At 40.8% G+C, this 14,501-nt stretch overlaps 1 protein-coding gene across 1 annotated transcript in view; it reads right to left on the minus strand.

Moving 5' to 3' along the window:
- PAH (phenylalanine hydroxylase) overlaps positions 1–14,501 on the minus strand; it is a 105,404-nt gene that overhangs the window by 15,579 nt on the left and 75,324 nt on the right. The window contains exons 6-7 of the mRNA XM_003269933.3: positions 6,543–6,610; positions 1,438–1,634 (exon numbers count right to left, since the gene is read on the minus strand). Coding sequence (XP_003269981.1) covers positions 1,438–1,634; positions 6,543–6,610 — 265 coding nt within the window. The remainder of the gene's footprint in view (positions 1–1,437; positions 1,635–6,542; positions 6,611–14,501) is intronic.

Consider the following 14,501-nt stretch of genomic DNA (forward strand, 5'->3'; position numbering starts at 1 on the left):
TGTCTCTCAATTTGTTCCAAACTTTGGAGGATAAGGACAATGACAGTGATAATGGTAATAATAGCTAACACTATATATGACCTACTGTATGTAAGACACTCTTTTAAGCTACTTTAGATATGCTACTAATCCCCACAATAGCCCTGTGAAGTAGACACTTTTATTATGCCCACTTTACAGATGGGAAAGCTGGGACAGATAGGTTAAAGGTTTTATTCAAGGTCACAGCCACAGGCAGTCTAGCTTCAAAGTCTGTTCTCTTAATTACTATTATGTAGCTTCCCAACTGCAAGTATTACTGTTTTATTATTCTTATTATTGGCCATGGCAATGGAAGTAATTAGCTACAGAAGCCTTTGAGGTCCCCTTGCCTCTTGCCCCCATGTTCTCTGTGTCTTCAGGCTGAAGCACACTCTGCTTGGACCCTTACTCCATTCTTTATCTAAGAAGCAAAGACTTTCTAATGGAAGGGACCCAAAAGGTCATCTAGCTCACCCCCAAACTGTCTGGGCTACATCTTCCCTTCCTGCCAAGTAATTTCCCTGGCTCATTGCCCCCACAGTGGTCCATCTCTGCACAGCTCTGATATATAGAAAATTTTGTAACCTGTAGTCTGTCTCCCCACTTCTGCTTATTCTACCTGGCACACAGTAGGTGTTCAATACGTGCTAGTTCATTATTTTGTTTTTGCTAAATTACCATCCTCTTGGCAGAAAGAATAACACCCATTTCACCTGGATATACTGTGCAGAGAGGCTTGCGACTCAATGTACTTATCTATTCAGCTACTCAGATTTCAATTCAGTCCAAATTCACTGAATACCTGCTGTATATGCAAGACTGTGCTGGTTGTTTTCATATGCAGCACCTTACTTCATTCTCATAATTTCCCTATGGGAAAAGCTAAAGAGTTGATACAGTGTCCATTTGACAGATGACAAAACTGAGGCAGGTTTACTCAGCTGGAGAGGATCGAAGGCAGGATTCATACCAGATGCACAGACTTAGAGCTCAGGGCTCTTGGCGCCATCCCTGAAAATAGCACATTTCTTACACAAACACACACTCCTAACTCATAACACAGCAGGAACTACAGGGCAAAAAAAAACAAAAAACAAAAAACAAAAAACAAAACAAAAAAAAACCTCAGTGAAGCGCCTTGGGCTTTAAGTGTGAAAGAAAATACTTTTCAGGGACAGGTACACAGCAAAATCCACAGCCTCAGGTGTTTGATTGAATGAAAGTGGATAAATACAGTAGAGGCTGGAGGGAAGGCAGAGCGCAGTGAAACTGAGTTTTTCCTGGAGGAATCAACCTGCATTTCTACAAGCACATGCTTTCATACTTGCCTCCACGTACTTGTCTTTCCCTTCCCTCTCCTCTGCCTCAATCCTCCCCCAACTTTATGCAGGGCCATTGACCCTGATGTGGACTTACTCTGCAGGAATTGAGAAACGTCTTCCAGCTGGGGAATGTTATCTTCATGGAAGCCACAGTACTTTTCAAGAAGTGGAAAAATGTGATTGTACTCATAGCAAGCATGGGTTTTATACAAGGATTTCAGAGTCTTGAACACCGTGCCCCATGTTTTCTTTTCTTCCTCCATGTATTCCACTCGAGGGATTGGCTGCCCACTAGAATACAGGCACAAAATAGGTGTCTCAAGCAGGGCAGGGGCACAGCAGAATGCGGGTTAGGTTAGCAGAGGGAGTCGGGGACCAGAACCTGTGCGCTGCCATCACTTGCTACAGTGAATTCCATACATTATTTGAAAGAGAAAAATTCCACATCTTGATATAGGAAACATTATTGTTTTGATTTCCCACATGAAAGAGTTATTTGGTTAAGCAATGATACAGGCTGAAATGAGGATTTGCTCTCACTTTCAGGAAATCACTTGGTTTTTCTACTCTTCTAATTCTCTAATTGCTTACCTAGGGTGGAAATTCACTTACCTGCATGGGCAAGTCAGGTATCACAAAGTTGTAAAGTTGCAGAGATTGGCAATAAGGAGAATGGGAGCTGGCAGGAGAATACATTCCCTTTCTAAACCAGGGCATCTAAGTTCAGTTAAAGCAACACAGTGTATTTTTATGGTGTTAACTAAAGCAATTATACCAGTGGGCTAAACTGGATTTAATATGTAGGCCACGAATCTGAGATCCCCTTTGTTTGGTAGGCATGCACTTATTGGGCTTGATATTTCTGCTCCTGGGAAGTTATAAAGGTATTTAAATACATGCTAAGTAAGATTACACATTGTATACATATATCAAAACATCATGTTGTACACCATAAATATGTACAATTTTTGTCAATTAAAAAACTAAATAAATAAGTTCTAGATCAAGGACAATAAATAAATATTGGAACGAAGGAGAGAAAATAAATATATAAATCCATGCTAAGGTATAAAATGCCTTATACCTTCTCTACACTGAGCTTGTTCAAGTACATATGCCAGGCCACATAGATCCTGAATCTCTTGGGGAAGGGAAGTCTCATGTATATGGATTCTAGTAAGCTCCCCAGGTGACTCTGATGCAAACTGTAGTTTAAAAGTCATTATTTTTAAAAGTCCGGGGAGCTCGAACTGGGTGGAGCCCACCACACTCAAGGAGGCCTGCCTGCCTCTGTAAACTCCACCTCTGGGGGCAGTGCATAGCCAAACAAAAGGCAGCAGAAACCTCTGCAGACTTAAATGTCCCTGTCTGACAGCTTTGAAGAGAGTAGTAGTTCTCCCAGCATGGAGTTTGAGATCTGAGAACAGACAGACTGCCTTCTCAAGTGGGTCCCTGACACCCGAGTAGCCTAACTGGGAGGCATCCCCCAGTAGGGGCAGACTGACACCTCACATGGCCAGGTACCCCTCTGAGACGAAGCTTCCAGAGGAATGATCAGGCAGCAACATTTGCTGTTCAGCAATATTCTCTGTTCTGCAGCCTCTGCTGATGATACCCAGGCAAACAGGGTCTGCAGTGGACCTCCAGCCAACTCCAACAGACCTGCAACTGAGGGTCCTGACTGTTAGAAGGAAAACTAGCAAACAGAAGGGACATCCACACCAAAACCCCATCTGTACGTCATCATCATCAAAGACCAAAGGTAGATAAAACCACAAAGATGGGGAAAAAACAGAGCAGAAAAGCTGAAAATTCTAAAAATCCAAGCACCTCTCCACCTCCAAAGGAACACAGCTCCTCGCCAGCAACGGAACAAAGCTGGACAGAGAATGACTTTGACGAGTTGAGAGAAGAAGGCTTCAGACGATAAAACTTCTCTGAGCTAAAGGAGGAAGTTCGAACCCATCACAAAGAAGCTAAAAACCTTGAAAAAAGATTAGATGAATGGCTAACTAGAATAAACACTGTAGATAAGTCCTTAAATGACCTGATGGAGCTGAAAACCATGGCACGAGAACTACGTGATGAATGCACAAGCTTCAGTAGCCGATTCAATCAACTGGAAGAAAGGGTATCAGTGATGGAAGATCAAATGAATGCAATGAAGTGAGAAGTTAAGAGAAAAAAGAGTAAAAAGAAACAAACAAAGCCTCCAAGAAATATGGGACTATGTGAAAAGACCAAATCTACGTCTGATGGGTGTACCTGAAAGTGACGGGGAGAATGGAACCAAGTTGGAAAACACACTTCAGGATATTATCCAGGAGAATTTCCCCAACCTAGGAAGGCAGGCCACCATTCAAATTCAGGAAATACAGAGAATGCTACAAAGATATTCCTCGAGAAGAGCAACTCCAAGACACATAACTGTCAGATTCACCAAAGTTGAAATGAAGGAAAAAATGTTAAGGGCAGCCAGAGAGAAAGGTCAGGTTACCCACAAAGGGAAGCCCATCAGACTAACAACTGACCTCTCGGCAGAAACTCTACAAGCCAGAAGAGAGTGGGGGCCAATATTCAACATTCTTAAAGAAAAGAAATTTCAACTCAGAATTTCATATCCAGACAAACTAAGCGTCATAAGTGAGGGAGAAATAAAATCCTTTACAGACAAGCAAATGCTGAGAGATTTTGTCATCACCAGGCCTGCCCTAAAAGAGCTCCTGAAGGAAGCACTAAACATGGAAAGGAACAACTGGTACCAGCCACTGCAAAAACATGCCAAATTGTAAAGACCATTGATTCTGGGAAGAAACTGTATCAACTAATGAGCAAAATAACCAGCTAACATGATAATGACAGGATCAAATTCACACATAACAATATTAACCTTAAATGTAAATGGGCTAAATGCTCCATTTAAAAGACACAGACTGGCAAATTGGATAAAGAGTCAAGACCTATCAGTGTGCTGTATTCAAGAGACCCATCTCACGTGCAGAGACACACATAGGCCCAAAATAAAGGGATGGAGGAAGATCTACCAAGCAAATGGAAAACAAAACTAACTAACTAACTAACTCTGCCGCTTCCTAACTGAGTGAGACCTTGGTCAATTTTTAAAAAGCAAAATCACAAATGAAAGCACAAAAATGTTAAAAATGTGACACTAAACCGACCATGTAAAGGACACATATTGACAAAATGAGGGTAGAAACAGAAAGGTGGAGTGTTGCCTTGTTTGACCTCAGTTGGAGATATACACCTCAGTAGAATCAAATTTTTTCTCCTCTCTGTGCAAGTCTGGGAAATTTCACTCTGTGAAAATGTCCAGTGAGTATCGATTTTGGGGTCACAAATACACTTAACAAGTAGGCAAATTCACAAAATAGAATCTGCAAAAAAAAAAAACAAAGATGAACTATACCAGACTCTGAAGTAAGAGTCTATTTTGAAGAAGAAAGACATGGTAAAAACAGCACCGAAAGCTTAAATGAGATGAGATAAAGTAAAGTCTGAAATAGGCTTTGAATTTTTTAAAAAGGCGAGCCCTTTACTAGCTACATGACCTTCGGCACATCAGTTAGTTAATCATGTGGGATTCATCTATAAAAGTTGAGAAATTGACTAAAAAATTTTAACGTACTTCTGAGAGTCCAGCCATCTATAGATGATTTTCAATAACCAATTTAACTGATTAACATCCAGGATTGTGAGGTGATTCACCAATTTCACTCTTCTTCATAAGGTTTCACATTTCTGTGAGAAGGAGGTTGAGGAGGATCTGTCTCCGCTCTCCCCAAACCCCAGCAACCCAGAAGTAAGTGAATGTACTTTCTAAGCACCTCCTCCTTGATTATATGAAGTGCGGTCTCTAGACTCTAGGAGTCCCCAGACACTCAGAAGAGTGGCTAAAAATACCCTTAGAATTCAACAAACCTGAGTTTAAAACCTGATTATGTCACATACTAGCTACATGATGTTGGCAACTTACTTAGCCTTTGTAAGCTTTGATTTCCCCATCTGAAAAATGAGAAGTTATTATTATTGAGGCTAAACAAAATGATATATACAAAGCATTCACCAAAGCCCCCAGACACATAGCAAGAAGATAATAAGTATGATCTGTTATTGCTGACTATCTGAAGGACTCTTGCCTGTACCCACTTTGATGGTGTCCACCTGACTGTGCTGGGGCAAAGGTGGGGTCAGGAGAGGGAGGTCACCGTCTTCTGTGAATCCTGCTCAGCAGGATCCAAGGCCCAGGTGGGCTTAGATCTGACTAAAGACAGCACATTTTTGAATCCTTCTACTACCAAAAGTCATTCAGAAAAAAACTTTCTCTCTCTTTTTCTGGAGGTTTTTCCATGTTGAAAGTAACTTTGTATTCAGTATAGAAAGGCCCATCATCTTCTCCATCTCCCTGAGATTCTATCAAAGCTGTCAAAGTACTATGCCATGAGCATTCTGGACAAATTTTACGTTTCTTCTTGTGCATGTCTTTTCTTAGTCCCTTAACTCAGTAACAGCACTTGTCAAAATACTAAGTTTCCCATGGTGGCATTTCTGTAATTCCTTAAGACTCAAAGGAGCAAAGCTGTTGTCTTCTCAAACATGTTTGATATTTGAATTTCCTTTTGGCTAAAATAGGGTAGGGGAGGAACACAGAACCCCAGACAGGAAAAAAAAAAAAAAAAAAAATCCTAAAATTGTCCTTCACAGCTGGGTCAGATCAGATAAAAGTAGAAAGCTGAAGTTTGGCTGGCCTGAAATCTTGAATGATTCATTATTTCAGTAAAGCAGCCAGCTCCTTCTTGAATGTAAATGATTCTCTTTTTCCTTCTTCCCTGTTTAATGTAGAGAAGACCGGAGGCTGTTTTATTCAGGACCAAGGCCTTTTCTAATTACTGCAGACACCACTGCGTAATTAGACAACAAAGCTTGGGAGAGAGCAGGGCCCCATCACAGTGGGTAATTTTGTTTTGTCTAGCAGCAATCGTTTTTTATCGTGTGTTATTAAAGGGAGGGTTTAAACACACCCACACACACACATACACGCACGCACGTGAACACATGCACACACAGAAGGCAGGACTCTTCATGCTGGTATCTTCCATCCTCAACTGGATGAGGGCAAGGGAGAAGCAGGCTAGGGGTGTGTTTTTCTCTCTTCCCCCCCAACAAGCAAGGCAGACTTACTGGCGGTAGTTGTAGGCAATGTCAGCAAACTGCTTCCGTCTTGCACGGTACACAGGATCTTTAAAACCCTAGGAGAAAAGAGACACCTGATTTTTCAAGGCTTCATAGGAAGAGGTCTGGTACCTTTATGAATGCTTTGAATGGGGGCTCTCAAGCCATGACAGTGCATGTCTCCTTCCCTTGGTTATACTCTAAAACTAAAGTCTCAGTTAAACTTAGCTCTCCTATCAGATATTGTGAGTGACACCTTATTAGTAACTCCTTTGATTTAGCATGAGCCTCCTTCCTGTGGATTCCAATGTGCATGATCTGTTCTTAAAGAAACCTTATCTACAGCATATCTGACTGACACACTTGCTAAATTAGGCAAAGTTCATAGGATGGATGTCTGTGATGAAGATATACAATATCCATTTAATTCCTGATTAAGGTTTGTGTCTAGCTCTACCTTTCAATTTCTTGATAGACAAGCAGGCACTTGCTTATTGCTCTTGCAATTTTTAAAAATACCATTGATTAAATACATACTATGTGCCAGTTTGTGCGTACTAGGAATTGATTTTACATATAATTCTCACAACAAACTTGCAAGTTTGACAAGTATGATTATCCTGTTCTTTCCGGAATAAATGGTGGTTCAGAGAAGTGGAGCCATAGTGAAGGTGAGGCTGGGATTTGGATCACCATCAGTAATTGTCAGCCTTTACAATCTGGCAGGGGCCTAGCTAACTGAGAGTCTGTCTCAGGACTTAAAAAGGATGATAATGGCATCTCCTCTGAAGCTGACTCACAGGCAGCCTTTTCCCAATGATTTGTAAGCAGCACATTTCCGAGTGAAAAGAGGCTAAGTGTGTCTTTGAGTGTTTGGGGTGGAAATGGGATTCCAACTGATTGAAAGACAATTTTCCAAAAACAGTTGATTGCAGTCTAAATTTTGGTAAGACAAGAGACTGATGTCATTTCCGTAGAACTCTGCTGTGGTTCTTCCAAGCCTTTCCCAGTAAGCCACGCCATCCACCACTTTAGCTCACAATTTCTCTGCTCCACTGTCCCTCCAAACCAAGGCAGTAGTGAATTCAAAACAAAAGCTTATATCACAGAGTGTAATGTTTAACGAGCCTTTTAAAAAGAGAAATATTCCCTGATTTTTAGATATTGTTTTTGTTTTGGTTGCTTGATTGGTTGAATTTCTGTTTTGGGAGAGTTCGCTCTCTCTCTCTCTCTCTCTATATATATATATATATATCAGGGCCTACCAGTAATTGTAAAGACACAGGGGGCAATGTAATATAATGTAATTTCTTCTGAGAATCTGCGGCATTGATTCTGGCACACAGGAAAAAACTACAGACACTTGCTGGAAGAAAGGAAGGGAGGGAGGAAAGGAGTTAATTAGTTTATTTCCTGGAATATATTTTGAAAAATAGAAACATCCAAATGTTTCACACTTGAAAAGTGAAGTAAAACTACTACATATTTTTTTTTTACTCCAAAGCTAAATCCCAGATAAATAATGTGATTACTCTGCTTAGAAAAGATTTTATAACATGGTTATTAAAAAGTATAACTCTTCCTTTCCCTAGAGCACTGAATGGTTTTTAATCATTAATTACATATTAGAAAGCTTAGGAATCTGAGGACTTAAAACTACTGTTGTGCCTCGTTTCTATTGGGTGAAGATAAGTTGGTTTGAGATGATGTGGTTAAAAAAAAATAAAACTGGGCACCATGATTTACTTTCCAAACATCAATAACACACCATTTAAGACACCTGTCTACTGGACTAAACAAAGAACATTTATTTGTCCACATCTCCATACTCAGGGCTCAAAATAAAAAGGTAATATTGGTCAGTCATTAAGGTTTGATTGTTATGGTCATTCTCACTTGCCATTCTTATTTAATAGTAGTGAATAGCTTTTCTCCAGGCCCTAAGGATAATATGTAGACTTTTGACCCTGTAAGGCACCTTGGAGAAAGGTCCATTTCTATATTTTGGTCTAGACTTGAAGAATATAAAGCCCATGGAGCCATTTGCCTAAAGGCCCTAAACTATAGAACTAGCACCTCCATTTGGATTTTGTGGTCCTGCCTAGGCTGGCAAGTTGAGATTTGAGCACTGAAGTAGGAATCCAGGAAGAAAAGAGAATTCCTTCAATCCGTGGATTTCCACTTCATCATGCTGCTTCTAGGAATGAGATATCCATGAACAGTTCTTACCCCCATTTGCCTTTATTGTTTATCTTTCATGTACCTTGCCTAGGTGGTTTAAAGATTTTCCACTTGTGAAAATAAAAGCTAATGTAATACTGTATACCCAGTTGATATTATCAATTATGTCAATTATGTCATATATCAATTATGTCAGAGGAAATGTGTAAGTATATAAATGAAATTATTGAAGAAATACACCAAACTCTAACAAATGTTACCTCCAGGTAGTGGGAAAAATTAGTAACACTAACAGTTGTATTCTTGAAAACTATTTATGCTTTTCAAGTTTTCTAATGTGAGAATGGGTTTCTTTTAGAATAAGAAAAAAAATAGTATTAAATATCCATCTCAAATCATTTTAGTGAAGTAGCAGGAGATTCATGTGAGAATGTGAAAATGGGTTTCTTTTAGAATAAGAAATAAAGAAAATAGTATTAAACATCCATCTCAAATCATTTTAGTGAAGTAGCAGGAGATTCACACATTGGTATACAGGAACACACACACATATAATGCACTATACAGATCTTCCATGTGGGAAGGTTTCTAACCATGACCCTTTCCAGCTCCTGGTTTCTAAGAAGTTCATTATCAGCCTCCAAGGGGCCCCAACCAACCAGGTTGCAAGGAGTTTTGCTTTCTCAGTTACCAGTGGTCAGAGAGCTCTGTGGCCTGACGCCCAGCCTCTTGGGGATCTGGCCTTGCATTCCTTGGGCTACCAGATGACCACAGGGCCTCTGTAGCCGTCCATGTGGAGTACATTCTGAATCAAATCACAGTTGGTGATGACTGATCACCCTGTCTCAATTTAGACTAATAGCAGCAATTTCAGTAGCACTGCATGTAATTTATTTATAATCACCCTGTCTCAATTAGACTAATAGCAGCAATTTTGGTTGCACTGCATGTAACCAAGTATGTTTTGACAGGAAAATATATTGTTGGTGAAGGGGTGGTAAGGGGGAGGGGAGGGGATAGGAGAAGATGGGAGAAAGTCGAGAGAGTTCTACAGGATGCAAGTCATGACATCAACTGAAGTCTGCATGTATTGAGAGGTATAATTTGTGTGTGTGTGTGGGTTTAGGGGAGAGGGTAACTACATATATGGAAAAGTCTTGAGTATTCTTGTAGACTGAGATATTTATTTCATCATTTCCTAATATCATAGCTAAGGTTAAACCTCAGAAGTACTCTCTTTAGGCTAGCGAGAACGCAGGTTTTAAAGTCAGAAAAGCTGTGTTGGAATACTAATTCATTTATTCACTAGGAGCATGGCCTGGGAGTGGCCAGTTTATCTCTCAGAGCCTTAGTTTCCTCATCAGTAAAATGAGACTGTCAATCCTACCTGCTTCACAGTGTTGTATAGTTTAAGTCAGGTAACGTCGGCAGCACATTAAGCAAAATTCTGAGCACATCGTAGTTGCTCAAAGCATGATGCATTTGTGCAAAATGGCAGGAAATCCAAAGACAGAGAAGTCTGGCTCAGAATATAAAAAAGATATACTCTGGAATGAGTCAGTGATCCCCACCGGCCACAAGGGCTTTTAAACCAACATCTAGAGAATTCTTACCTTGCTGTGTATATTTCAGCTAGGCCAATAACAAGAGGCTTTTTGCATTTTTCATAATGTTTCATGACAACTGGGGGAAGGATGGAACACAGAAGACAAAGGTTTTAAGCTGGCATTTATTAAGTAGCTGCCATTCCCATCCTATAGACATTGGTCAAGGAGAACTTGCAAACAGTAGACTAGGGGAACACTGACCATGCCCAATCCCTTTGCTCACCCTACAATTGGCCAAGAAGCCTATTCTGGAAAAATGTATGTACCTAGTTGCCCAAGCCCATAAGCTAGCAGTTATTGTTTTACTTCCGCCTTCTCTCTTCCTTCACATCCAGCAATCAATTTCTGCCCATTCTACCATTCAAACATCTGAGTCTGTCTTTCCTACTTCATTCTCACTGCTGCACCTGCATTCGACCACCACCATTTCTTGCCTGACTATTGTAGCTGTTGTGTAAGTGGCCTCTCACCCCCTTCACTTCAGCCCAAATTATATTTATAAAGTGCAAGTCTGGTGATGCCACTTGCCTCCTCAAAAGCCCTTCAATGGCTTCTCATTGCTAGTAGACTATTGTCCAAAATATTTAGCATGGTCCACAAGGCTTTACATGATCCAGCTCTGTCTATGTGTCCAGCCCTGTGCTGACTCACTCTGGCCTTCCTATGATGCTCCAGAGTGCACTGGTCTTGCTTTAATTCCTTAAACACACCATGCTCTTTCCCACATCAAGGCCTTCACACATGTTCTACCCTCTGAGTGAGACCCTCTTCCCCACTCGTTTAGACCAATAAGTCACTGTCTGTTCTTTCTGTCTTCCTGGATTTTTCCAAAGTTTATTGGTTTCTCTTAGTGTGCTGTATGTTTCTCTTTTCAGAGGGTCTCACATATGTTAATAATGATTAAACTCAGGAAACTCTTTTACATATCACTGGATTTTCAGGGCACAGCACACTCAGCATATCCCCAAGTAGAAGCTATTCAAAAATTATGCAAAACAGGCCGGGTGCAGTGGCTCATGCCTGTAATCCCAGCACTTTGGGAGTCCAAGGTGTGCAGATCACCTGAGGTCAGGAGTTCAAGACGAGCCTGGCCAACATAGTGAAATCCTGTCTCTACTAAAAATACAAAATTAGTCAGGTGTGGTGGTGCATGCCTGTAATCCCAGCTACTCGGGAGGCTGAGGCAGGAGAATTGCTTAAACCTGGGAGGCAGAGGTTGCAGTGAGCTGAGATCATGCCATTGCACTCCAGCCTGGGTGACAAGAGCAAAACTCCATCTCAAAAAAAAAAAAAAAATATATATATATATATATATATATATATATGCAAAACCTAGGGCAAAAAGTTACTGTGTGCCTTTTAAATGTCATATGAGATCATTGTCTCACAAGCTCACTCTGTGCTCTAAGGGGACATATATTTACTACTTATAAAGTTACAACCACTTCAAAGTAGATGCTGGCTCTTTAGAAGACCAATAAGTTGCAAAATATTCATTTGATGATCAAATTGTAAGTTGTTTCTGTCTAGTAGAAAGGATAAGACACAAGATTATGGCTTTATTGCCTTATGGAACATTAATCACTTGTGCATCCATCTTTGTGACCTTATTCTGGCTTTCTAGTTTCCAATGATCACATGTACTTCGGTCTCTTGTATCTTTTCTGCCCTATCTTTGTCATCTTGCTGGTTCCCTCAATAATGAGTTAAATGGATCTTTGACAGGTGTTCACTATATACCTGCATGAGAGTTATGTCTTTAACTTTTCACAAATTATGCTTGGATAGAGCAATTTAGTAAGAATGCAACAAGTCTTTGATGACTCAACTAGCTGACTGACTCTTAGAATGAACACTGACAGGGCCTCAGATGGAGAAAATTAGGTGGGCAAATGGAAAAGAAAAGGAGAAAAGTATTGAAAAATACAGTCTTGTTCTTGGGCAATTTGCTGGAGAACAATTTTCCTACAGGAGAGCAGGAAAACTTGATGTCCACACCTTGAAAGATTAAAAAGCAGTTTCAGGCCTGGCGCAGTGGCTCATGCCGGTAATCCCAGCACTTTGGGAAGCTGACGTGAGCAGGTCACCTGAGGTCAGGAGTTTGAGACCAGCCTGGCCAACATGACGAAACCCCATCTCTACTAAAAATACAGAAATTAACTGGGTGTGGTGGCACATACCTGTAATCCCAGCTATGTGGGAGGCTGAGGCAGGAGAATCACTTGAGCCCAGGAGGTGGAGGTTGCAGTGAGCTGAGATTGCACCATTGTACTCCAACCTGGGCAACAAGAGTGAAACTCCATTTAAAAAAAAAAGTAGTTTCAAAGACTTGGGTCAAGAAGTAGAAATATCCACAGAAGGACAGTTGTGTTGGCTGATATTTTCTTCATTAAGAAGCCCTCTCTATTGCAGATCTGTAGCCTAGACTCCAGTGCAGCTGCCAGGTAAACTGGAATAGGTAGCTCTGGAGTTGGGGTCTGTGTGGCAGAGGCTGCTGGTGCTCCCCAAGATCTGTCCTCTCTCCTTTGTTCAGAGAACATTGCTAAACTATTTTCCCCCATCTCCTTTGCAGTTAGTAGTGGGCATGTGACTGAGCTCTACTCAATGGAATTTGATTGAAGGGATGTGAGTCATCTCCAGACATGGCCCATGAAAACTTCCCAGAAGCAATTCTCACTCTCTCTTCTCCCATCCACTGGCAGAATGAGTGGGCTCCAAGGAGTTGAAGGAGGGTACAGCCATTGGTGGAGGGAGCCTTGGTTCTGAAAGACCATGTGGAGCAGTTTCCTTACTGACCCACATTGGAAGTGAACTTTTATTGGGTTGGCCACAGAGATCTGGGGGTTGTTTGCTAAGCAGTTAGCCTGCTCTGGTTGCTAGAGGGATAGACTCAGATCTTCCTCTTTCTGGAAGTCCTCCCTAAGCATTCCAGTCCACAGCGACCTTAGAAATGATAGCACATGCTATCTGACTCACGAAACCTGGCATTTATGCACTTTTTTGAGTTATTATTTAATTATTATCTAAACTGTATTCCATGGAAAACTACCACTCAAGATAATGTTGCTAGGTATTTCATTAAAAAGAGTTCCATGGGTAAGTTTAAGGAAACATTACATTGACTGGGTTTCATTTTTGCAGGATTTTCCAAAGTTTCTAATGAGATAATGGAATCTGCATACTTAAAGTAGGGTTACAGAATACAGAGTTTCTCTCTTTGATCATGGGATATTTTTCATAAACTACAGTTTGGGAAACATGCATATGGCCCTTTCACTTGCATATATATATATCTTGTGCCTCCCATGAGGTTATAAGTCATGAAGAAGTAAACTTATTGTGATCTGATACCCTGTACCCAAAGTATAAAACACAATGTGATAGTTAGTTGCCATCTCTGAGATAGTAACAGTGTGAAAAACTTAAGCCTGGGAAGAGACAGGAGGAAGGCTTTAGGGAGGCAACATATATGATTTAGACCTCAGATGAATAGAGGTTTTCAAGTGGGGAAATAACAGGTGGGTTGGCAAGAAAAACCATGTCAGGTAAAGGGAACAACATGGGCAGAAAGGGGAGTAAATTTTGGAAATGGAAATTAAATAGAACCAGTTAGATTCTGCCTGCCAAGTTTGCAGTTGCTATTCCATCTCCCTCCTGCACTGCTTTGAGAACAATCAACACCCCTTCTCTCTCTACTGTACAACCACAGGCCCCTGGAGGGCAGGGATCATGTCATCTATCACTTCAACCCCCTTTCTTTTATATGGCCTGAGACGTAGTTCACATACAGGTGATGCTACACAGCCCTCTCCCTCTGAGATTTCTCATCTGAAAATGAGATTTACAGCCCTCATAGGGTGGTGATAATATTCAAATTAAAAAAGGAATGCCAAGCATTTAGCATTGTGCCTGGCGCACAGCCCATGCTCAAGAAGCATTAGCTCCTAATATCATTAGTTAAATAAAAGCTTTTGGAAAAAAGAAAGCAAGGTGGGAAAGGGGAAAGGAAGGAGACTGGGAAAGAAGGGGAAAGGAGGCAAGATGGTCACCGGGAAATCTAGCTTTCCTATTTCATTTTCCCACTTAGCTAAAACTGAAAGGAAGAGGCTGTTTTCCCTCTGTCTTGGAAACAATCCTTCCTTTACTTCATTTTTCAAAGTGACTGCTTTGGAGGACCTGA

The sequence above is a fragment of the Nomascus leucogenys genome, chromosome 10 (genome assembly GCF_006542625.1).
Source record: "Nomascus leucogenys isolate Asia chromosome 10, Asia_NLE_v1, whole genome shotgun sequence".
NCBI classification, from domain to species: Eukaryota; Metazoa; Chordata; class Mammalia; order Primates; family Hylobatidae; genus Nomascus; species Nomascus leucogenys.